Genomic DNA, 26,044 nt, shown 5'->3' with positions numbered 1-26,044 from the left:
ATGAGTCAAAAAGAAGGCTGTGAAAATATCTACAGACCCCTCGCATCCTGGACATAAACTGTTTCAACTCCTACCCTCAAAACGACCCTATAGAGCACCGCACACCAGAATAACTAGACACAAGAACAGTTTTTCCCCGAACGCCATCACTCTGCTAAACAAATAATTCCCTCAGCACTGTGAAACCATTCACTAAGTCTGCATTACCATTACTATTAATCTTCTCATCGTTCCCACCACCCATCTCCTTCCACCTATGACTGCATGACTGTAACTTTGTTGCTTGTATCCTTACGATTTATACTGATATTGTTTCCTAGTATGATTTGATTGTTTAATTCTACCCCATGACTATCATTAAGTGTTGTACCTTATGATTCTTGACGAATGTATCTTGTCTTTTTATACACACTGAGAGCATATGCATCAAATAGAAATTCCTTGTGTGTCCAATCACACTTGGCCAATAAAGAATTCTATTCTATTCTATTAAGAAGGTCAAGAAAACACAATTTACACTTGAAATGCCCGGGACATTCAAATACTTCCCTGAATATCAATAGGTAACACTTCTCTAAAATGTTCAGAACTGGACTATAAATGTTTAGCACATTGGAGGATTCTTTAGCTTCAATCTTTTGATTGCTTTTGCAGGCTAGCTTATATTTGTTCCCCCTCTTTACCAAATTGGCTTATTCTTGTGTTTTTAAAAGTGACCTATTTTGTCAGAGTCCCAGAGCTCTGCATCCTGATAGGATGGTATTTTCCTTGAAGGAGGTCTTCTTAAATCATTCATAGTCTGAAATCCTGGCCGTGGAAGGAAATTGGGTCCGGTTGATTGCATGCTATAAAGTCACCGGTGCCACATTTTTTTGTGGGGGTGGCATTTCATCCCTCCCCCCCAATTCCGTTTTTCCTAACAAGAGTGCCAAAATTTAGGAATACAGGAAGCTGGTTTATACCGGTTTGGGGGGGGGGGAGCCATGCCAAGAGAGTGAATTTCCTGACCGTTGGGCCAATGTTTAATATAAAGTTATGCCAAACTTCACATTTTTATATAAGAAAATATTTTTGGCATAAATAAACAGCCAATCAGGATAAAGCAACAGTCTGCTTTCAAATGCTCACGCACTAGTAATCAAGGAGAGAAGCAACCTAGAACGAAGGAGAAATTTTCCTAACGGTGAGAACAATTAACCCGTGGAACGGCTTGCCTCCAGAAGTTGTGGCTGCTCCAAAACTGGAGGCTTTCAAGAAGAGACTGGACAGCCACTTGTCTGGAATGGTATAGGACAGTGATGACGAACCTTTTCGACACCAAGTGCCCAAACTGGAAAGTGCACATGCGCACCAGAGCGCTAGAAACCCAAAGACCAATTGGCTGCTGTGCATGCCCATAAAGAGGGCTCGGCGTGCCATAGGCTTGCCATCATGGATCTTCTGCTGGAGGAGTGGGTTGGACTAGAAGACCTCCAAGGTCCCTTCCAACTCTAATCTGTAAGTGTCTAGTAAAACAGGTGGAAGATGTCACAGTATTTGATTCTATACTATAAAAGGTAAAGGTTCCCCTTGCACATACGTGCCGACTCTAGGAGGTGGTGCTCATCTCCATTTCAAAGCCAAAGAGCCAGCGCTGTCCGAAGACATCTCCGTGGTCATGTGGCCGGCATGACTCAACGCCAAAGGCACACGGAACGCTGTTACCTTCCCACCAAAGGTGGTCCCTATTTTTTCTACTTGCATTTTTATGTGCTTTCGAAACTGCTAGGTTGGTAGAAGCTGGGACAAGTAACGGGAGCTCACCCCGTTACACAGCAGCACTAGGGATTCGAACTGCCGAACTGCCGACCTTTCAGTCAACAAGCTCAGCTGTCTTAGCCCCTGAGCCACTGTGTCCCTATACTATACTGTGCTATATAATTCATTTGTTGAAGGCGCCAGGCAGATTTTGATGTGACTGTTTTCCTCTAGCATCATATTATTGATGAATACGCTCCTTAAAAGATAAATACACGGATTACAAGACCAACTAAACTGCAGTCTTAACCAAAGTTAAAATAGCATGAAAATGCCTTTCTACCAAAAATCATATAAAAATGGTGCCATGAAATAGCCATGACCAGCATCTGGGGAGCCGAAGGCCACATGTAAGGCCTACATTGCAAAACGTAAATAGTCTGAGGGGAAAAAAAACCCCTAGATTTGATTTAGTTCTACTCCAAGTACAATTAAATAAATTCTCATTCCCGTTTATGTTGTGAAGCTCCCCTCGGAAGTGAGGCTAAACACACCGGACACCAAACTGGAAATGGAGTGGCACTGGTTCAAATTAATAATGGAGCAGAAAATGTTGTCTTTAGTTTAACAATATGCCTTGCACTTTCAGGCTGCAGACATTTTTTTTAAAGATGGAAACGGTGAACCCCAGACAACATCTCCCGCTATTCCTTGGGCGGCATTTTCCACAGGTAAATAGAGAAATACTGGTAATTTGTGTGTGGGTGTGGGTCTTCGTATGAGTTTTTTTCTGACTACTGGGGGTGGTGTTAAGAGAGGAATCAGTCTGGAATCATTACATTCCCACAAGCGAAATCCAGCCACTTGTTCTGTCCCACTCGCCTCCGTCCGAGCGATGACTTAATTAGCCGGCAACATCAGCTCTGGCAGCAAACTAGCGAGCGTCTGCCAAGTGTCTCTGTTATCTCCCTTGATGCCGATGAGTCAACAAACAGTACTTCAGCTCTAGTTAAGCAGTTGATTTGCCTGCTACGAAGAGGCATAGCAGCCCTTGCTGCTTTTATATCCTGTGGGGTGTGGCTCCATGACTCAGCACTTCCTAGGCCTGCCCCACCCCTGCTTCTGTTGTTCCCGCCTCTCCTGCCTACGAAACCTAGGGTCCAGCCAGGCCTGATTGCCATCAGCTGGGTCTGGAGGCGTGGCCTGGAGGGGGAAAGAGTCAGGGGACAGAGGCCTCATTGTCTCCTCCACCTGGCCTGCCTCTGGCTCCTGGAGCTGATCCAGGGAAGCCGGTGCTCCCGAGATAAGTCTTGATGGCTCTTCCCCCTCACTTTCCAAGTCACTTTCTGGCAGGGGGCCCAACTCGGGGGCCGCAGACACAACATCACTCTTGAATTCCGTTAACTCTGATTTAGTAAAAGGCAAAAGATTTACACGATCTGAAGAGAAACCAGAGTTTTAGTGCTGACCATGAGATGAGTAGATTCTGAATAGGCCTGAGCAAAAAAACCCAAAAACATAGTGGCGACTTCATGTGTGGTCCTGATACTTTTGCGCCTGACATTAAGGTACATTAGTCCTTCCTTTTATTTCATATTCACATACACAGACATATACACTATGATGGAGATATATTAGTTTACTTCGTATAGCAGAAGCATCTCTGCCAGTGTTTTTCCAACTTGGCAACTTTAAGGTGGAGAGAACTTCAACTTCCAGAATTTTCCAGCTTGAAAAAGATGTTTTGACCTTTCTTTAGTTTCTAAAGCTTTGAGTTTCTTCAGTGTAACTCAGGGGTGAAATCTACTTACCTGCCTTACCGCTTCGGAAGTTCACGCGCCCTGCGTGTCTCATGCATGCACACGCCCTCTGTGCATGCGCAAAACCTTTCTGCGCACGTGGAGAAGGTACAAAACACGTTACTTCCTGGTTAAAACCAGGAAGTATCGACAGCCGGGCCGGTGGGCGGAGCTTCACACCGTGATTGCTACCAGTTCTCCGAACCATCGGCCAAGATTGCTACCTGATTGGGCGAGCCGGTCCGGTCCGAACCGGGAGCATTTCACCCCTGCTGTAACTGATTGGAATAATCCCATGAAAATGGGATTCAATCATCTTGAACATTTCAGAAGGAAAGCGAAATTCTCATGCTTATAAAATGCTTTAATAAAATATTGTTTCCAACCAGTAGCGTCTTGTAATAAAGGTTATTACAGTATATTTTCCTCATAAGTATAAAATTATACAGTATTTGTCTTGGGGTTCTCAAGACGCCTTACTGGATAATCTTTATAACAATTTAGCGAGATGTTGCGAACAACCTAGTGAGAAGTTGTAGAGTGGAGAAGAAGTCAAGAATTACATGTCTGATTCTGAGAAGGAATGGAGATTTGAGCTTTGGATTTACCATAGTGCAATTTTATCCTTCTGTCTGTATAGAATGTGGAAAAAAAACCTTAAACCTTGTGCAAATTCACTCCAGGTTGTGCTGGATAGGCAGACGCCAATTAAGCAATATCTGTTTGGCACCTTGCCTAAGCCATTTTCCAAATCAGTATAACTGCAGAATATATAGAATTCTTGCTATACATTCATTTTGCTTCCATTATCCTTTCTGCTTTGATTTTTTTTTAAAGCAATTTTTTAAAAAATATATTTTTCAATGTATCGACTAGGATCGTTTAAAATAATCAATTATTATTTTTCTGTAGCGTTTTTCTATTCCTCTCACGTTCTCGCCAAAATATGTGCATAAAAATACGTAAATTTGTATTTGGGAATATTTATGGCAAACTCTTTTTACAAAGAAAACAACTTGAAACGTTCCCTCGCGATGTTCGCATGCTCTTATGTTCTCTTACATCAGGGAAATTTATGAGAATTGGTACTATTTTATTAAAAAAAAAGAAATGCATATTTCTTTACATGACACGTGTGTGTGTGTGTTTGTGTGTATGTATGTGTGTAAGCAAGTGTAAACGGTAAACTATTTTTGGTAAGTAAAGACATGCAGGACGAACGTCCTAAATTTTCTCGAAGCAATTTTAGTAAGCAAATTTGTGTTTTATTTATATTGTAATCCATGGTAATTTGTTGAATTCCTTTGGCTAGTACACCAAGTTGTTATTTTTAGCTTTTGCAGAAAGATACAAGCTTTTTTTAAAAAAACAGATGTCTTATTGAATTTCTTTTTCCTTTCCCTTGCATTCCTTTCTCTTCCTTGTTTTTACCAATAGTGCCTGAAATTCTTGTACCAGCAACGGTTCCTGCCGAGCTACTTTCGAAACAAACTCCGGCTAATGTACCGGCAGACCCTCAACTATCACCCAATACTTTAAGCGAAGCTGATCTTCAAGAGCAGGTAAAATGAATTTTATGGTTATTTTTTTATTGCATGAAACAATACTTTTTAAAACACACCCACCAATTTGTAAATAAATTGTTAAGTAGAGAAGGACTAGGGGTGATAGGATAGCTGTACTCGAGGGACTGTTACAGAGAAGAACGGCAAAACACTTTGAAGGCAGGACAAGAAGGAATTGTTGGAAGCTCGTGAGAGGACGATCCAGTCTGGAACTAAGGAAAAATTTCCTCACAGTGAAAACAATTAATCACTGGAAGAACTTGCCTCTGGAAGTTGTGGGTGCTTCATCACTATAGGCCAGTGATGGCTCGCCTTTTTGACATCGCGTGCCAAAAACGGGGGGGGGCGGGGGCTTTTGCATGTGTGACTCCCCCCACGCTCCCCCTGCCCCCACGCATGTGCACACAACCCTCCGTACTCCTCCCTCTTCCCACACATGCACGCATGACCGCCCGTGGCCCGTTTTGGGCCTGGCAGGCCTCCCTGAAGCCTCCTGGGATCAAAAATGGGCCGTAGGGGCGCGCTGCACCCCCGCAGCCCATTTTGGTGTGGGGGGGCGCACCATTCCCTGTCCCCGCGCATGTGAACCCCGTGTATGCGCGCGCATCTCCCATATGCATCCTGCCCCCATGCTAGAGACAAATCAGCTGGCTAGTGGAGCTGAGTTGGGCAATGGCTCACGTGCCCACAGAGAGGGCATAGGTTCGCTATCATGGTTATCGGCTTTTTTTTTTTTTTTTAATTTGAATTTATATCCTGCCCTTCTCCGAAGACTCAGGGCGGCTTACATTGTGTTAAGCAATAGTCTTCATCCTATTTGTATATTATATACAAAGTCAATTTATTGCCCCCAACAATCTGGGTCCTCATTTTACCTACCTTATAAAGGATGGAAGGCTGAGTCAACCTTGGGCCTGGTGGGACTTGAACTTGCAGTAATTGCAAGCAGCTGTGTTAATAACAGACAGACTTAGTCCGCTGAGCCACCAGAGGCCCCAATATTTCAAGGAGATATTGGAGAGCCATTTTTTTCAATGTCGTTCTAACTTCAGACAGCCACTAAACGAATGGTTACAATTTTGGGACTATCTCTCCTGTCTAAACATCGCATGATTAAATCTGACACCTGTACACCTCACTATTCTGTGTCGTCCATAAAATAGGTTCCCTCATCCATCGATCCTCCGTTGACCGAACGTCTAGAAAGAGCACCTGCCAATTACGACGAAACTGATGCGAAACCAAGACCGAGTGATTCTGAAAAGCATTTTCAACAAACCCTTTCAGCTCTGGAAAGTAAACTCCGAGCAGCAGATGAAGAAAAAGCTAGAATAAAAAAGGTACAGCTACAGAATAGTGAGGTGTACCAGTCTACAAAATGTTCCATTCGTATCTGCGTGGTTGTCGATCTAGGCAGGAGTGGAGAACGATGGCCCCTTTACGACTTGTGGACTTCGACTCCCAGAATTCCTGAGCCTGCCATGCCATGCTGCTGGCTCAGGAATTCTGGGAGTCGAAGTCCACAAGGTGTAAAGGGCCCATCGGTCCCTACTTCTGATTTCTAGATGGTGACAACACCAGCCCATTTCCTCCTTCTGTTCCTTTTGGCATCTTGACTGTAAACCAGGAGTGTTTTGTCGAACAAGGTGTGGGAGAAAAGGATATTTTTGATTACTCCATTTAGGTTTAGAATAGAATAGAATAGAATAGAATTTTTATTGGCCAAGTGTGATTGGACACACAAGGAATTTGTCTTGGTGCGTATGCTCTCAGTGTACATAAAAGAAAAGATACGTTCATCAAGGTACAACATTTACAACACAATTGATGATCAATATATCAATATAAATCATAAGGATTGCCAGCAACAAGTTATAGTCATACAGTCATAAGTGGAAAGAGATTGGTGATGGGAACTATGAAACGATTAATAGTAGTGCAGATTCAGTAAATAGTCTGACAGTGTTGAGGGAATTATTTGTTTAGCAGAGTGATGGCCTTCGGGAAAAAACTGTTCTTGTGTCTAGTTGTTCTGGTGTGCAGTGCTCTATAGCGTCGTTTTGAGGGTAGGAGTTGAAACAGTTTATGTCCAGGATGCGAGGGATCTGCAAATATTTTCACGGCCCTCTTCTTGATTCGTGCAGTATACAGGTCCTCAATGGAAGGCAGGTTGGTAGCAATTATTTTTTCTGCAGTTCTAATTATCCTCTGAAGTCTGTGTTTTTCTTGTTGGGTTGCAGAACCGAACCAGACAGTTATAGAGGTGCAAATGACAGACTCAATAATTCCTCTGTAGAATTGGATCAGCAGCTCCTTGGGCAGTTTGAGCTTACTGAGTTGGCGCAGAAAGAACATTCTTTGTTGTCCTTTTTTAATGATGTTTTTGATGTTAGCTGTCCATTTGAGATCTTGCAATATGATAGAACCCAGAAATTTGAAGGTTTCTACTAGAAGGATCTTGGCAGATTTGCACACCAAGCCGTATCCAACAAAAGGCACCACTGTTGTGAAATTAAGGTCCAATCCTTAGGCAAGAAAAATCAAATGCACAGGTACGGTACCTGGCTCAATAGCAGCAACTGTAAGAAGGATCTAGATGTCATAGTGAACAACTATTTAAGTTTGAGCCAGCAGTGTGATGCAGATGCCAAAAAAAAAAAAAGCCAACACATTCCTAGGCTGCATCAACAATAGAATCAAGATCCCGTGAAGTGTTAGTACTGCTTTGCATGGCACTGGAAAGACAACACTTGAAATATTGCACCCAGTTCTGGTCACCACGATACAAAAGAGATATTGAGACTCTAGAAAGAGTGCAGATTGTCAGGCTTGGAAGCCATCTTTTGCATTGGACCTTCAGGCCTGCCATATTTATTGCTGTGGGAAACTGGGAGGGGAGATTGTATGGAGCAGGGGTGATATATAGTCATAACAACATTCCTTTCTCAGAGAGTCAAGGACATCTTGCCCTGTATCTGGAGGGCTGGAACTGGGAGGCATCTCCAGTTGAGATGGTGCTTGATTGGACCATGTGATGGACATGTGGGTGCTGGGCAGGGACTTGGACTTTCCTTTGGGTGGGGAAAACCTGGAAACTTTCAGATTCGGGTTTTCCCAGATGTGCCAATATGACATCTCTAATAAAATGGAACTCTGAGGAACTTCAAGCCTCGTAGTCTTCTTTCGTTGGGGGTGAACGAAAGTTTTCTTTCGTTGAAACCCTGACACCGAGAAGCGCAACAAGAATGATTAGAGGACAGGAGGATAACGCATACAAAGAATGGTTGCAGGAATTGGAATGTCTAGTTCAATGAAAAGAAAAATTAGGAATAACATGATAACAGTGTTCCAATATCTAAGGTGACTTCCACAAAGAAGAGGGAGTCAATCTATTCTCCAAACCACCTGAATGTAGGACAAGAAGTAACAGATGGAAACTAATCAAGGAGAGAAGCCACCTAGAACTTAGGAGAAATTTCTAGATAGTGAGAACAATTAATCAGTGGAATGGCTTGCCTCCAAAAGTTGTAGGTGCTCCAGCACTGGAGATTTTAAAGAGGAGACTGGAAAGATATCTGTCTAGAATGGTATAGGGTTTCCTGGTTGAGTAGAGGGTTAGACTAGAAGCCTAGAAGCTCCCTTCTAACTCTTGTTATTTTGCATACTCTTCTGTAAGTTGGACCCTATCAGTGTAGCTGATAATTATAAAAGAAATATGCTTTAATATAAGTCATCAATTTTTTTTAGGAGTTAGAAGATCTTTTGGAAAAACACAGGACTTTGGAAACCAATTACCTGAAAGAAAAAGACGATAAATTAATTTCACATAAGGATATGTACGACAAGCTCCAGGTAATGTTTTAAGATTTTTATCTGCTGTGGATGTTCTTGATTGCTCCTGTAATTTATAGGCCTAACCGTAAAGAATGATACAATAGAAAATAAAATGCCTCTGTTTAAAAAAAGAACTAAGGGTTAATATACCTAATTAGAATAGTGTCTGTTATTCAGTTTACATAGCAGTTTGTGCTGGTTGTAACCCTCCTTCGCGACTCTTTTAAAACATGTCTAGTTTAATATTGTAAGCTGCTCCGAGTTACCCTACAGTAAGATCAGAGGTGGTTTTCAGCCGGTTCTGGACAGTTCTGGAACACTGGTAGCGGAAATTTTGAGTAGTTTGGAGAACCGCCAAATACCACCTCCGGCTGGCCTCGCCCCCATCTATTCTCTGCCTTTTGAGTCCCAGCTGATCAGGAGGAAATGGGGTTTTTGCAGTATCCTTCCCCTGGAGTGGGGAGGGAATGGAGATTTTATAGTATCCTTCCACTGAGACGCCCACCAAGCCATGCCACGCCCACCAAGCCACGCCCACAGAAGAGGTAGTAAAAATTTTAGAATCCCATCACTGAATAAGATGGCCAATAAATTTGATAAACAAATAAAATAAAACATTGTATTTATTACAACTGTCTTTAAAAGCCTATCGCTGTATTGAGAACTAAAAAGAATGTGTACTGAGGTCAATTTCTTCATACAGAAAGACAGGAAAATACAGAAATGAGAAATATGAAGATGGATCCAAATCAGAACGTCGTCATAGCACAAGCCAGAACAGATGGATTGGTTTTAATTCAAAGATTTGTTCAAAGCTCCTCCCTTAACCCAGTTTAAACTCCCAAGGAACCATCATTGCTAAGAATCTTACCCTGTTTTTGTGTTCAGAATGAGGCTTGAGTCCAGAATGAATAAGGGAATCAAACTTTTATGAGTTCTGTTGCTTGTTTTCTTCGTGGAAATAGAATGTAGTGAATGAACTCCACTAGTTCTGTGTTCTGATCTAGGCTTCCCAAGAGCATGAAGCAGACTCCTTGTCCCGAAAAAAAAAACCCTTTTTATTAAGTTACTGTGAATTCCTGTCATTCACATCCAGCAAAGTCTTTCAAGGGAGAATTTACAGTCGCAAACCTTATCTGGCTTAGAGAGCTGCCAGGTCGGTATCTTCAAAACTTGGCAAGAAGTCTCTGAGAGTCATGGACCAATTAAGCGAATTAATTGTCTCCTGCAAACTCCCCTCCCCTTTCGCTCCTCTTTATTCCCTATGGGAGGGGCCATTCATCATCCACCTGTGGCTTTACTCCTGAGTCGACCCTTGTTCCTTAGCTGTTCCTATCTCCTGGCAGCTCTGTGCATGCACACACTAGGAACAGGCTCCAGCTGTTCTTCTGCCCCACTGATGTCTGACTCCGAAGGCAGCTGACAACTGTCAGATGGTCATGGCCCCCTCTCTGCCTCCGATGCAGAGCCCTCATCAGAGCCTTCCCCAGACTCCAGGACTGGCTCATATTCCTCCCCAATCTTCCCATTGTCTGAATCGGCCAGCAGCTCTGCTGGCCGCTGACGGGCCACAACATTCTGGATTCCATTTTGGTTTTGCCTACTCTGATGTTACGGACCAGCACCTGCGACCACACAGCAAGTCAGCTGAAAAGTACAGCTGTACAGCTTGTCAGCAACTTCTTTTCAGTGAAAACAGCTGGCTCGGGCACTGCATAACTAAGAGAAGAAAAACCAGCATGAATCAGGGACTTAGTATTTTTCCAGATTAATCTGTAGGTACTCGAGAGTCTTTGGGAATCTCACAATGAGTATAAAAAGGGCAAAAGCTCTCGGGACTTTGTAGAAGCTTAGCCAATGTATCGTGGTGGAATAAGTTCGTATGGTCCCAAACGAACATGTAAGAAAAAGTTCCTTTAACTAGTTTTAACCAAGATCAGAAGATGTTCACTGTAACAGGACATGCTTCAGTTTCATGCAGCACCCCGGAGCTGTGCAAGATGAAAATTAGATAGCGTACTTTGTGAAAAGTTTCCACTGAATCCAGGGGTGGGCTTCAAAAATTTTAGCAAGGGGTTCTTTGCCTGGTTGCTGGGGTGTGTGCGTGTGGCCTAGTCGGCTTCCTGGGGGGGGGGTGTTTTTGCCCTCCCCAGGCTCCAGAAGCTTTCCTTGAGCCTCTGGGAGGCGAAAATGGCCTTCCCAGGCTCTGGAGGCCCTCTGGAGGCCGGAAATGGGACTGTTTCCAGCCTTCCCAAACTTCCGGTAGGCCGTTTTTCGCCCTCCCTGAGCCTCTGCACGTGCACTGCACTTACCTATATCCAAAATGGGCCATGTGGGGACTCCTGGGAGGGGCAGGGTGAGCGGCGCCCGCCAGGAGTGTGATTTAGAGGTTCTCTAAACTGCACAGAATCTTAGCTAGAGGTTCTCCCGAACCCCTGCGAACCCCCAGCAGCCCACCCCTGACTGGATCCTTTTCAGGTATAAGTGCTCTCCGTTTTGGCTAATCAGTTGCACAGATGTGGCTCTTTCCAATAGAGGAGTTAGTCACGTATGCTTACTCCAGCCTTTAAGTCTCCAATATTTACTATACATCTTGCATAGTCCGCCTACGTCTCCCGGAAGGAGCACTGGAAAATTTTAAGTCTAATTTTTCAATTGTAAAATCCATTCCAAAACCGATATATGTATATATTTAGCATCTCTCAGTAAGATCGTGTTCTTGAAAAACAATGCAACTTATGCGGTTTGGGCTTCTCTTTCAAACATAGTTGAAATATTTTTTAACTTTTAGCATTGGCAACCATTGTCTCCTTTTCTGAATTAAACTCAAATCCTGGATTTGATTTGGAAGCCTTAAATGTGTCTTTATACTCCTGCCATCCTTCTTTTTCTTTTTTCTTTCCCCCCCCCCTCATATCTTAAAGTTGGAAGAATTCTCGCTACAGTTCACTATATCCCTGTTATAATTAGGAAACAATGGTAAGAAATGATTCAGAAGAGCATCATCATTATTGCTGACATTTAGCACAAAAATAGATTTCTTTTATTCTGAACAATCGCATGTATTCACGGATCGAGTTGCTAACTGATAATATAGAAAAGGTAGAGCCAGCCGCACAAAGTTTTAATGTATATTTTCGTGAGAGAGGTTAAGTTACTCAAAGGAACTAAAGGTAAAGGTAAAGGTTCCCCTCGCACATATGTGCTAGTTGTTCCTGACTCTAGGGGGCGTAGTCATCTCTGTTTCAAAGCCGAAGAGCCAGCGCTGTCCAAAAACGTCTCCGTGGTCATGTGACCGGCATGACTAAACGCCAGAGGCGCACGGAACGCTATTCCCTTCCCACCAAAGGTGGTCTCTATTTTTCTACTTGCATTTTTTACGTGCTTTCGAACTGCTAGGTTGGCAGAAGCTGGGACAAGTAACGGGGACTCCCCCATTACGCAGCATTAGGGATTCGAACCGCTGAACTGCCGACCTTTTGATCGACAAGCTCAGTGCCTTAGCTACTGAGCCACCGCGTCCTGGTACTCAAAGGAACTAAAGACCAGCAAAATCTCAAAGTTCTCAGTCCCTCTGTAGTGAATACAAAATAGGGAATGGATCAGAGAGAGAATGAACCACTGCAGCAGGAGAATTTTGCATATTAAATATCTATATCTATCTATATCTATATCTATCTATATCTATATCTATATCTATATCTATATCTATATCTATATCTATATCTATATCTTCTGTCAAGAATTGGAGTGACAGTTGAAAAGTCACCAATTAATTAAAAATTATGGCTTATCATTTTACATTTATTAATTAATCAATTACATATAAATAAAGTCACCTGTCTTTGAGATAATTGCAAAAACGTATATCCTCTAATTAATTGGAACTAGACTGTTGTTAAAAGGAAAATTAATTAGAACCAACTTCTTTTTAGATCACGACATTGATCTAAACAACTTTGTTGTTGTTAGTTGCAAATTTGTGTCCGACCCATCGCAACCCCATGGACAACGTTCCTCCAGGCCTTCCTGTCCTCCACCATCCCCTGAAGTCCATTTAAGCTCATGCCTATTGCTTCAGTGACTCCATCCAGCCACCTCATTCTCTGCCGTCCCTTTCTTCTTTAGTCCTCAATCTTTCCCAGCATAAGGCTGTTCTCTAGTGAGAACTTCCTTCTCATTGAGTGGCCAAAGTATTTGAATTTCTCTTCAGGATCTGGCCTTCTAAAGAACAGTCAGGGTTGATGTCCTCTAGGACTGACCAGTTTGATCGCCTTGCAGTCCAAGGGACTCGCAGGAGTCTTCTCCAGCACCAGAGTTCAAAGGCCTCAATTCTTTGGTGCTCAGCCTTCCTTATGGTCCAACCTTCACAGCCATGTTAACTTAACGTATCAGAAATAAAATAGTTCAAATCAAATCAAATAAATTGAATTGAATCAATTGATTATAGAGGCCCTCAAAGAGGCCATCTTGATTATAGAAGCCATCTTGTGCATTGGGCCTTCAGGCCTGCCATAAAGTTGTTTAAAACCCTTTTCTCCAAACAAGTGTTCCTCTTTATTGAAAGGTATAATTGGTGAGTATAATGTAACTTTTAGCATGGTGTTGTGTCTTCAGTCAACAAAACATTGTTTAATGCTCAAAAACCACAGAGCCGTTGTTCTTGAGAAATCATTCCTTGGCATGATGTGCTAAATTGAGAAAAAAATTGAGAAGTGAACTTGATGAAGCAGCTTCTCTGTCGAGTTCCAAATCTTATTCTCATTTATAGGAGGCTGAATTCTTGATTCTGAAACGGCAATAAAGATGCAATGAAAAGTCTTCTTCTGAAGTGGGAAGGACGACACTGTAGGGGAAGCCACGAAAGATGAAGGATTGGTGGAGTGTTTTATTCAGGGTTATGAGTATGATTCCCAAAGATGCATATTTTGAAAAGTGGGCCTGCTCTCATCACACCTGGTCACACAATGTTATCAAAAAGATGTTGGGACTCTGGAAAAGAGCAACGAAGAGGATTAAAGGTATTCTGACCTAGGCTTCCCCAAAAAGCACCAAGCAGAATCCTGGTCCCGACGAAACCCCTTTTATTAAAGGAATGTGAATTCCTCTTATTCACATTCGGCAAAGGCCTGGCAACCAGTCTTTCAAAGGAGAATTTATGACCACAGACCCTATCTAGCTTGGAAAGCTGCCATGTAAATATTTTCCAAACGTAGTGCTGTGCAAGGAAAGACTTGGCAGAGAGTCTCTGAGATTCACGGACAGAGCTTCATACTTCTGCATTGAAGGACCAAACAAATGAATTGTTTCCTGCAAAAGCCTACTCCCCTTTTGCTCCTCTTTTATTTCCTATGGGAGGAGCCATTCATCGCCTACCTGTGGCCTTACTTCCAAGTCGACCCTTGTTCTTTAGCTGTTCCTTTCATCTGGTAAGTCTGCACATGCGCACACTGGGAACAGGCTCCAGCTGTTCGTCTGCCTCACTGATGTCTGACTCCGAAGGCTGCTGATAGCTGGCATACAGTCCTGGCCCACTGCAGAGCCCTCATCAGAGCCTTCGCCAGACTTCAGGACTGTCCCATGTTCCTCCCCAACCTCCACACTGTCTGAATCTGCTGCCAGCTCCGCTGGCCACTGGCAAGCCACAACAAGAGGGCTGGAGGCCGTAACACATGAAGAATGCTTGGGAGAATTGGTACATCTAGAAGGACTTGGGGCGACATGATATTGTTCCAATATTTGAGGGGCTGCCACAAAGAAGAGCGGGTCAACCTAGTTTCCAAAGCACCAGAAGGCAAGGCAAGGGAGAATGGACGGAAACTAGTCAAGGAGAGAAGCAACCTAAACTAAGAAGAAATTTCCTGACAGTTAGAACAATTAACCCAGTGGAACAACTTGCCTTCGGAAGTTGTGGGTACTCCATCCCTGAAGGTTTTCAAGGAAAGATTGGATAGCCATTTGTCTGAAATGGTATAGGTTCTCCTGCTTGAACAAGGGGTTGAACTAGAAGTCCTCTGAAGTCCCTTCCAGCTCTGTTATTCTGAATCGGAGTCCGGAACACCTAGTCTTTAATAATTGAAGTATGTAAGATGAACTTCTGTAGGTTGTTAGATCTGAATACAAGCTACTTGGTAAGGTTAGCTTGGGTGTGTATCTTGGAGGTGGGTGATTTCTGTGAGGAAAAATACTAGAAAATGTATGTGGTTTTCTTTTTTAAAAGTAATATGACTTGCATCCTGTTAAATACCATCTTATTAATATTTAGGTTGGTTTTAGGTGCAGACATAGAGGAGTCAGAACCTGAATAATGAAAAATAGTGTTAAAAATCCACTATATCTGCCTGTGAATTTGTAGATGAGATTCCTGGAATATTGTCAAGTTAAGGAAGAGCTTGGAATTATGCTGTGCCAGTGGGTGGAAATTTACTTTTTTAGTCACTAGAGTGGGTTTTGGCTGTTTATTTGGAGAGATTTTATGTTTATGATAATACCCTCCTCCTGCCTATTTCCCTTCAGTTTTTCTGCCAGGGATCTGCTGTCAATTCTTTGTCTTCCTTTTTTTTTTTTTTAACTCTACAACATTGTTCTTTGACCCACTCGCAATTATGAAGTTGCTCAACCAGCAAGAGTAGAGTTGAATAAAACATATCAGAATTCATAAAACAACTCTGCCAGTTGGCCGTGTTTGGCCTGAGTTTAGTTTATTTTTATCAGATAAAATGTGTCAGATAAAACAGACCCCCGTTCTTCTGTCCTCAGGGCAGAAAGAGATGTTTTTAGTTGTGAAGTCGTGTCTGACCCATTGCGACCCCATGGACAACGTTCATCCAGGCATTCCTGTTAGGTTTGACCTATTTTCCGAAGCATCAGACAAGAAACAATACCCTGTTTCCCCGAAAATAAGACATCCCCTGATATTAAGCCCAATCGGGCTTTTGAGCGCATGAGCTAAAATAAGCCTCCCCCCTGAAAATAAGCCGTCCCTGAAAATATTTAAACGCAGAACTGGAAATCAGGTAAGATGGCAAGAGGAGTCCCATCTTGCTCCAGGTGCCTCAAAATAATAAGACCTCCCCGAAAGTAAGGCCAAGCACTTATTTCGGGGTTCAAAAAAAATATATAGGACAAGATCTTATTTTTGGGGAAACACAGTAGATGGAAAGTAACCAAGGAGAGAAGCCACCTAGAACTAAAGAAATTTCCTAACAGTGAGAACAATTACCCAGTGGAACAGAAGTTGTGGGTGCTCGATCACTGGAGGCTTTTAAGAAGAGCCACTTGTTTGGAATGGTATAGGGTCTCCTGCTTGAGCAGGAGTTGGACTAGAAGACCTCCAAGGTTAAAGTGACCAGATTTCAGCGATGGCAAAGCGGGACACCATTGACGGGGGGGAGGGGGGCTGCGCATGCGCGCTGAGTCTTGCCACCTGCCTGAAGGAGGAGGAGCGGCTGCTGCTTCTCCGCTCTTCCAGGCAGGCTCGGCTGTCCTTGGCTCTTCTCTCGGGTCTTCTCTTCCTCTCAGGTGAAGTCAAGCGGCATCTCTCCTCCCTCTCGCGCCCCCTTTTCCGCCACTCCCTCTTCTCCGCCTCCTCTTGCGTTGCCGCCTCCCATGGGAGTGAAACAAAAGAAAAATCGGGACTTTTTGGAATTGTCGCGGCACGTGGGACAAATTATTAAAAAGCGGGACTGTCCCGCCAAAAGCGGGACGTCTGGTCACTATATCCAAGGTCCCTTCCAACTCTGTTATTCTGTTAATTGCTCGAGATTAACCCACCACAAAAAAGCTAGTTTGTTCAGTGAATAGATGATGCTTATATTTCAAGAACAGTCAGCTTTATGTTACACTTTTGAGAAAGAGACTAAAGATGTAGCTTCATCGTGGCCCCAGGTTTTGCATTTTCTCCCTTGCACATGTGATGCCCAGGATCTCATGTCTTCCAGTTTGGGGTTGCTGAATAGTAGCTGAAGGATTAGGTGTCTAGACACTTAAACGTTCAGTAATATTCTGACTCAGTCTTCTAAGTATAGAAAGTTATTTATTCTTCCATAAACGTTTGGATATTAACAATTTCAAGATGGATGCAATTATTTCAGAGGCTTCCTCAAGCTAGAATCATAATGAGTAAAATTAGATTATAACTTAAAAACCACTGTAAAATTGTTGATAAAACTTAAAGCAGAGCTTAGCTCTTTTATTTCAGGGAGGCGTTTAATCTTAAATTTCAGTTATGTTGTGCCCTTTAAAATAAACTCTTATGAAATGAAGAGTTGGTTATAATGCCTAGTTATGTTTTCTTAAAGCTAAATATATAGGTTTTTTTGGTCAGACGCTGTGCTTTTCTGTGTAAAATAATAAACCAGAGATGAAAATATAAGATTATCACGATAAGCATGAGTGGAGTCTGGTAGAAGCTGCTGAACCAATGAAAAGACATGGGTTATGCTTTCATGAAAAGAAATGTGAGAAAGTAGAATGAATAACAGGATGGGACTTCTATTGCAGTAAATTACCGAAGATCCTTAGAACATAGAATAACAGAGTTAACGGGGACCATGGAGGTCTTTTAGTCCTACCCACTATTTGAGCAGGCAACCTATAGCATTTCAGACAAGTGGCTGTCCAGTCTCTTCTTAAAAAATCTCCAGTGATAAAGCACCCAGAACTTCTGAAGGCAAGTCCTTCCACTGGTTAATTGTTCTCATTGTTAGGAAATTTCTCCTTAGTTCTGAATTGCTTCTCTCTTTGATTAGTCCATCCATTGTTTCTTGTCTTGCTTGTGCCCTGGGATCCAACTCTCTATACAGTGTTGTTGTTGGTCGCAAAGTCGTGTCTAACCCATTGTGACCTCATTGTTGTGACCTAGGCCCAAGTAGTTATTACCAGACGCAATCAGTCCTAAACAAAGATATTTATTGGAACATCTGAGAATTACTTCATTCTCAGCTTAGTCCAAATTAATCCCAAAACAAAGTCCTTCAGAAAAAGTCCTTTGGCTTTATCACAAACCTTTGTCTTCTTTAGCACCTTGGCAAAGCCCCACAAAGTTCAGAAACAAGAGATGCAGACTAGAAACCGATGTAGCAACGTTGCTTTCCTACAAAGAGCCCAAGAACCACTGCTTTTAAGCCTTATGGGAGGGGCCAATCATCTCTTGGCCTTACTCCTGAGTTGTCCTTTTTGCTTTAGTGCTCTTGTCTTCTGGCAGCTCTTCGCATGCGTGCACTAGGAACAGGCTCCTCCTGTTCCTCTGCCTCTTTGCTGTCTGCCTCTGGAGGCTCCGGAGTCCACGCATTGCTCCCAGAAGGCCCTGGCCCCATCTCTGCCTCAGACACAGAACCTTTGTCCGGGCCTTCCCCTGACTCCAGGACTGGCCCATTGTCCTCCCCAGCCTCCTCACTGCCTGACTTCGCTGCCAGCTCTGCAGGTTGCTGGTGAACCACAACACCCATGGACAATGTTGCTCCAGGCCCTCCTGTTTTCTGCCATCCCCCGGAGTCCATTTAATTTCATGCCTACTGCTTCAGTGACTCCATCCAGCTACCTCGTTCTCTGTCATCCCCTTCTTCTTTTGCCCTCAGTCGTTCCCAGCATTAGGCTCCTGTGGTCGTTCTCCTGTGAGTCCTTCCTTCTCATTAGGTGGCCAAAGCATTTGAGTTTCTTATGCAGTGTACAGGAATCTAAACTAAAACATCTTGGAGAGGTAGTTTGAACCATCTAAGGAAAGGAAGTCTAGCTTGTCTAGCAGTCTAACATAGAGAAGGACTAGGGGTGACATGATGTCAGTCTTCCAGTACTTGAGGAGCTGTCACAGAGATGAGGAGGTCAACCTATTCTCCAAAGCACCTGAGGACAGGACAAGAAATAACAGGTAGAAGTTTATTGAAGAAGAACTAAGGAGAAATTTCCTGACAGTGAGAATGATTAATCAGTTGAAGGGCTTGCCTCCAGGTTGTGGACGCCCCATCACTGGAGGTTTTTAAAAAGAGATTGGGCATTCATTTTTCCAGAATAGCAAAGTCATGAGCAGAAGGTTGGACTAGAAGACCTCCAAAGCCCCTTCCAATCCTATTGTTCTGTATTCTTCCTGGTCCTGGTACCTAGCAAGTCCTACAGAGAAGTCACTGTTTAGAAGATGCATCTATCCTAACAGATTTGTCTATGCAGCTGTTGGTCTCGGTATAATTATCACATTTGGACATTTAAACCTTTGTATGATAGATGGGAGAGAGTTTTGTAAAGCATGAAAAATCGTGGATCAGAGATAGACCCATTAAAAATTTAATTTTTAACCCCCAAATTAAGGGCTAAACCAGGGGTAGTCAACCTTTTTATACCTACCGCCCACTTTTGTATCTCTGTTAGTAGTAAAATTTTCTAACCGCCCACCGGTTCCACAGTAATGCAGCGTGTATCGTCATCTGTCCATGCCTCTCGCACATCGTGGATTGGGTTGGGGGGGGAGGAATGCCGGCTACCAGCTCTGCTTGTCTGTTACAACTGGGTGGTGTGGGGGGAGATGCACGAGCTATTCTTGGACGAGGATCTTTTGTTTGCGGTCGCACTATAGCGCCATTTAGTTTCACTTATGTAACGTGAACTAAACTTACGCGCGGGCGATACAAATAGTGTATTTTCAGAAATTTAAATTGTCACGGGGAATTTTATGAAAACCTAATGAAAATGTTTTTAAGTAATGCTACGAATTTTTTTTAAAAAGTCAATTAAATTAAAAAAAAAGGAAAGTGCTTCAGTATCGGACAAAACCCCTGCCGCCCACCATGAAAGCTGGAACACCCACTAGTGGGCAGTGGGGACCAGGTTGACTACCACTGGGCTAAACGGTTAATATAAACTTTCTTAACAATAGGCTGTAACCATTTGGATAGTGCTTCAGATTTTCAACACATTTTCATTCTGTTCCTCCTTAAACTGTGTTGCTGTAAGAAAGCTCTGATACCCAGATGACAGATCCATTAATCTTCCGTTACACAATCACGAGGTGTCTGTTTTTTCTAACACTTCTATTACAACAGAGATTTAGCATCACCTTTTTTAAACTATAGTCTACTTGGCATAAATACAATACTGAGCTTGTTATACTTCCCTCTTTAGACAACAGCGTTTTGATGGATCTTCTGCCTTGGGCAATTTTGAATGTGTCTGAACTCGGGAAAGACGAAGTATGACATTTTCAGTAAGATTCAGTACAATATATAGGAGCTGAATTACACAACCTCAGCACTGTGAAAAAGCCCCCTAAGCAACATGAATATAAGGCACTAATTGCCTAACTATTCCAATTGAAAGATCTCCCATGTTGAACATCTGGGCTTTCTCTGCAACAAATACATTGAATAATAAAAGGATGGCGTATTTTTATTTTTATTTTTTATTTTGGCATCACTGCCGTTAATTCTCATTTTGATTTTAAAACGAGATGAAGGGGAATGGAAACAATTCTTTTGTCAGCACTCCAGCTGAAGTGTACATTTCAGCTCTTCCTTTCGGTGACATCGTTTCAGGGGTGAAATGCTCCCGGTTCGGACCGGATCGGCTGATCCAGTAGCGATGGCGGGTAGTTCAGAGAACCGGTATCAAAAATCCCTGCCCCCCCCCCCCGTGCCCAGGCCCACCCAATGCCCGATCTCCTGCTTCCCTGCCTGCTGCTTCTTTTAAAAAATGTTTTTAAAAGGTTAAAAAAAGGCTCTGACGATCACAAGCTGAGGTCAAGCTGAGCTGAGGTCTTCTAGTCAAACCCCCTGCTTAGGCAGGAAACTCTACACCACTTCAGACAAAGGTTATCCAACATCTTCTTAAAAATTTCCAGTGTTGGAACATTCACAACTTCTGAAGGCAAGTTGTTCCACTGATTAATTGTTCTGTCAGGAAATTTCTCCTTAGTTCTAAGTTGCTTCTTTCCTTGATTAGTTTCCACCCATTGCTTCTTGTCCTGCCCTCAAGTGCTTTGGAGAATAACTTGACTCCTTCTTCTTTGTGGCAGCCCTTTAGATATTGGAAGACTGCTATCATGTCACCCCTGGTCCTTCTTTTCATTAAACTAGACATACCGTATATACTCGAGTATAAGCCGAGTTTTTCAGCACGTTTTTTGTGCTGAAAAACGTCCCCTCGGCTTATACTCGAGTATATACGGCTTATACTCGAGGTTTTTTTTTTCTTCTTTTTTTCACATTATACCGGATGGCGCAAACTTGGCGGGCTTTTGCATTAGCGCGGGGAAGCCCTGCCGGTGCAGTGAGGGGGGCGGGAGCAGCCAGCCTTCGGCTGAGGAGGGAAGGGTCTCCCCGACCGGTAGCTGCCTCATTTCCCACCCTCGGCTTATACTCGAGTCCCCAGTTTACCCCAGTTTTTTGGGGTAAAATTGGGGACCTCGGCTTATACTCGGATCGGCTTATATTCGAGTATATACGGTACCTAGTTCCTGCAACCGCTCTTCTAGTCTTCAAGACCCCATTTACCATTTCAAACAAATGATAAATAATGATGGATGATGATTACTACAAGGGTAAAATTTGCTTCCATGTTTGTGTCATTTTTTTCAGGGAAGGGAGATGAAATTGCTATATCTTTGATGAAAGATATTGCTATATAATATAATATAATAACAGAGTTGGAAGGGACCTTGGAGGCTTTCTAGTCCAACCCCCTACCCAGGCAGGAAACCCTACACCATCTCAGTCAGATGGTTATCCAACATTTTCTTAAAAATTTCCAGTGTTGGAGCATTCACAACTTCTGTAGGCAAGTCGTTCCACTTATTAATTGTTCTAACTTTATCTTTGATAAAGTTATAAAGATATCTTTGATGATCTTCTCTCCCAATAGAAGAAGCAGGTTCATGTCTATTTATTAAGTCCTGGCGTGCACGTGTGTATTTGACAAGGCCGTGTTGCCAACCTCCATGTTCACATCTAGAACACACTGAATTTGCAGTGATTTGAATCACACGTAGTTCTCCTTAAATTTGAAGCATGCAGCCCTTGTACAATAGCCTTGAGTTAGCCTTATGCGTCACATATAATTGATTGTAATTCCTTCCAGCAAATTGCTGTGCTAACAATCATTTCCAAGATTTCTTGCTCAGCATAAAGTATATTTTTCAAGCCAGTGCTGAGTCGCTTTTGTAAAAATAGTTTCACCGCTAGGTAGGCCAATTTCTTTGAAAGCAACCTTTGTATGTTGATAGTCTGTGGAAATGATGTTTAAACATCCTATAGATCTAGTTACACATCAATTAGAGAATGTCGTTTAAGCCATTCTGGAGTGGGCATGGATGAATACCGAAATCTTTAATTATGCTGCTCATTGTTAATATTGTTGAATTTGGCATTATCAGCCATTTTATGTTGCTTTTTAAGTTCTTAGATATGATTTGCACCTCTATAACTGTCTGGTTTGGGTCTGCAACCCAACAAGAAAAACACAGACTTCAGAGGATAATTAGAACTGCAGAAAAAACAATGGCTACCAACCTGCCTTCCATTGAGGACCTGTATACTGCACGAGTCAAAAAGAGGGCTGTGAAAATATTTACAGATCCCTCACATCCCGGACCTAAACTGTTTTAACTCCTACCCTCAAAACGACGCTGCAGAGCTCTGCACACCAGAACAACTAGACACAAGGACAGGTTTTGTTTTTTTTTGTTTACATTTATACCCCGCCCTTCTCCGAAGACTCAGGGCGGCTTACAATGTATAAGGCAATAGTCTCATTCTATTTGTATATTTTTCCGAATGCCATCACTCTGCTAAACAAATAATTCCCTCAATACTGTCAAACTATTTACCAAATCTTCACTATTAATCTTCTCATCGTTCCCATCACCCACCTCCTTCCACTTATGACTGTATGACTGTAATTTTGTTGCTTGTATCCTTATGATTTATATTGATATTGATTGTTTTCTGATTGCTTATTTGTAGCCTATGACTATTATTAAGTATTGTATCACTAAGTGTTAAATTTGTACCCTATGACTATCATTAAGTGTTGTAAGTGTTGTACCTTGATGAAGGTATCTTTTCTTTTATGTATACTGAGAGCAGATGCACCAAGACAAATTCCTTGTGTGTCCAATCACATTTGGCCAATAAAATTCTATTCTATTCTATTCTATATGATTTCAATAAGAAGCTGCTTAAGAACAGAAAAAAAAAATGGGAGAAATTCTTCGTTATCTCACTGTAGTTTCCCAAAAAGATTCTTCAGTGAGCATTTCTGAAGATTGGAAGAGTACGAATGGAGCATAGCTGAATTGTTAGCTCAAGGGTGAGCAAATATGGCCCCTTTACGACCTGTGGACTTCAACTCCCAGAATTCTTTAGTGAGCCTGCTGGCTCAGGAATTCTGGGAATGGAAGCCCACAGGTGGTTGTTTGAGCCTACAAAGTGGGTCAAATTTTGTCTCCCCAGTGTCATCTCAGCAAATGGAAATTTCATTTCAAATTTGATTGCAGTTTGGGGTGAGCCATTTGCAGGTTGTTAAAATTCGATATTTCCTCAGTCTAACCTCAGGGTCGATATTTCCTCAGTCTAATCTTAGCAAATATTTTACAAGACTGCCACTGTCAGATACCGTAAATCTCTCTCCCCCTCCCTCCCCCCCATGGTCATTTTAATTATGATTCACTCAACGCCATTTCAGGAAAGTTTTCCTTCTTGATAAACAGAATTGTGCCACAACTGTGTTAATCCGAGGAAAGGTGGATACCAGCCCTGATGATTTATCTCCCCCACCCCACCCCAAATTGCAGACAGTAAGACTTCTGTTGGGAAGTTGTCCTATAAACATTCTTGTGCGGCTGCTCATTGTTATAATCAAACTTCGTGTCCTTCATCTATGACTTGAGTGTCCAATGTTTAAAGCCTGGTGAAGATGTGGTTTGGGTTGTGAGAAGAGGCAAATCCTGCATACCTAACCAAAGGTTTAAGAGACAGAATCCAGAATTGAGACCTGTCTGAAACAGGTCTTTCAGAATTTTGGACAAATTCAACAGAACAAAGAATATATTTTTTTTCATGAAAAATGCATGGGAATCCTGATTTTTGTTATGATCGTAGATCAATATAAGACGGAGGGAAGGAACACAGGAATAAAGGAAGCTCTATATCTGTATAATAATATGAAAGTCATGGGAGACATATCTATCTATCTCTTTCTGTCTCTGTGTGTCTGTCTGTCCATCCATCCATTATCTATCTATCTATCTATCTATCTATCTATCTATCTATCTATCTATCTATCTATCTATCTATATCTATCCATATGTGTCTGTCTGTCTGTCATCTCTATCTCTGTCCATCCATCCATCCATCCATCCAGATCTATCATCTCTATCTATCATGTCTGTCTGTCTGTCTGTCTGTCTGTCTATCCCTCTCTCTCTCTATCCATCCATCCATCCATCCATCCATCCATCCATCCATCCATCCATCCATATCTATCCATATCTGTCTGTCTCTTTGTCTATCATCTCCATCTCTATCTATCTATCTATCTATCTATCTATCTATCTATCTATCTATCTATCTATCTATCTATCTATCTATCTATCTATCTATCTATCTATCTATCTATCTATTATCTATCATCTCCCTCCCTCCCTCTCTCCCTTCCTATCTACCTATCCATAACTAAGATTAAATCTATTGTTTTTTTCTTTTCTTCTTCCTATATATATATATATATATATATATGCTTATACCGCCTTATATTTACTCATATATGTGTTTATATACTATATAATCTTTTTGTGTGATGCCTATATATATTGTTGTGACAAACAAACAAACAAACAAATAAATAAATAAATAAGATTAAATAACAGATCACAAGCTTCGAAGCTATAAAATGCTCTGTGTTGTCTAGGGACACATTGAATGTGGGATCCTTGGTGCCCTCCAAGCTTTGGTGGTTTTCTTACAGACATTTCATTACCAAACTTTTTTTTAAAAAAAATAATAAAGGCAGAATACTAATTAATTAATTAATTAATTAAATGCCTTTATTCAATTACTGTTCTAGGTCAAGTTGCCATCTTTTACTTACTTACTTACTTACTTATTATTTATTTATATCCTGCCTTTATTTACAAATACTCAAGTCAGTGGTAGCACATCCAGCACACCTTCACACCTTCCTCCTCCTGTTTTCCCCACAACAACAACCCTGTGAGGTGGGTTGCGCTGAGAGAGAGAGAGAGAGACTGGTCACCCAGCTCGTGTTTTTTTTTATGGCTAAGGAAAGACTTGAACTCACAGTCTCCTGCTTTCTGGCCTGGTGCCTTAACCACTAGACCAAACTGGCTCTTCATGAATCTTCCTATGGTTGCCTGTGCAGGAAACTTTACTGCGTGGTAAAGTAACAACAATAGCTGGAGGGTTTTAGTGATGGGCTGGCATGGGCCCCTTGTTTCATAGAAGGTCAACGAATTAAATGAGTTTGGGAATAAGCTGTCCTTTCTGCTAACTGTGGGCAAGGCTGGGTATCCAGCAAGCTATTTTTTTCCTCCTTGGTTCATGTTGCATTTCACTAAGTCTTAGCTGGCGTGAAAGAGAACTCATAATCAGACTACAAAGTACGTTTAGGCCAACATTTCCTCAGCAAGATCCAACAAAGTCTGTTGTCTCTTACGTTATTGTCTTAGAATTAAAACTCTGGAACCAGAAGAAGAGCAAACCTTGGTAACAATGATACCCTCTTTGATAGAATTTCTTTGATAGAGATCTGTGATGCCTATCCAGACTTAGTAGCCTGGAAAAAAAACAAACTTCCCCAAAAGTGTTTCCTCACTTTTGTCTTTTTTTTATATATATATCTATCGTTTGTTTCCAGGAGAAGCATAAACTTGAGTTGGAAGATTTAAGAAAAGCTGGACATGAGGCCTTGTCTATAATTGTGGAAGAATTCAAGGTAAAAGTCATATTCTTTTCCAGGGTTTGGAAAAGGGGCTTCTAAATCCATTTCTGATTCTAGGAGTGATTTCATGCTTGGAAGGGGCAAACCAGAAATTGTTGTTCGTTCGTTTGTTTGTTGTAGCCACGTCCTTAAAGCTGTTTTTGTAGGGAGACTTTTTTTTTAAAAAAA

At 42.1% G+C, this 26,044-nt stretch overlaps 1 protein-coding gene across 6 annotated transcripts in view; it reads left to right on the top strand.

Annotated features, from left to right (window-relative positions):
- CCDC91 (coiled-coil domain containing 91) overlaps positions 1 to 26,044 on the top strand; it is a 189,841-nt gene that overhangs the window by 19,812 nt on the left and 143,985 nt on the right. For 5 of the 6 annotated variants that reach the window (XM_058190901.1, XM_058190900.1, XM_058190897.1 and 2 more), the window contains exons 3-7: positions 2,387 to 2,468; positions 4,974 to 5,098; positions 6,265 to 6,441; positions 8,849 to 8,953; positions 25,793 to 25,870. In XM_058190901.1, the coding sequence (XP_058046884.1) occupies positions 2,387 to 2,468; positions 4,974 to 5,098; positions 6,265 to 6,441; positions 8,849 to 8,953; positions 25,793 to 25,870 (567 nt within the window). The remainder of the gene's footprint in view (positions 1 to 2,386; positions 2,469 to 4,973; positions 5,099 to 6,264; positions 6,442 to 8,848; positions 8,954 to 25,792; positions 25,871 to 26,044) is intronic. The other variant, XM_058190902.1, reaches the window with a different exon arrangement.

The sequence above is a fragment of the Ahaetulla prasina genome, chromosome 7 (genome assembly GCF_028640845.1).
Source record: "Ahaetulla prasina isolate Xishuangbanna chromosome 7, ASM2864084v1, whole genome shotgun sequence".
Classification (NCBI taxonomy): domain Eukaryota; kingdom Metazoa; phylum Chordata; class Lepidosauria; order Squamata; family Colubridae; genus Ahaetulla; species Ahaetulla prasina.
The sequence above is the reverse complement of the archived record's forward strand: the minus strand, read 5'-3'. Positions and strand labels throughout refer to the sequence as shown.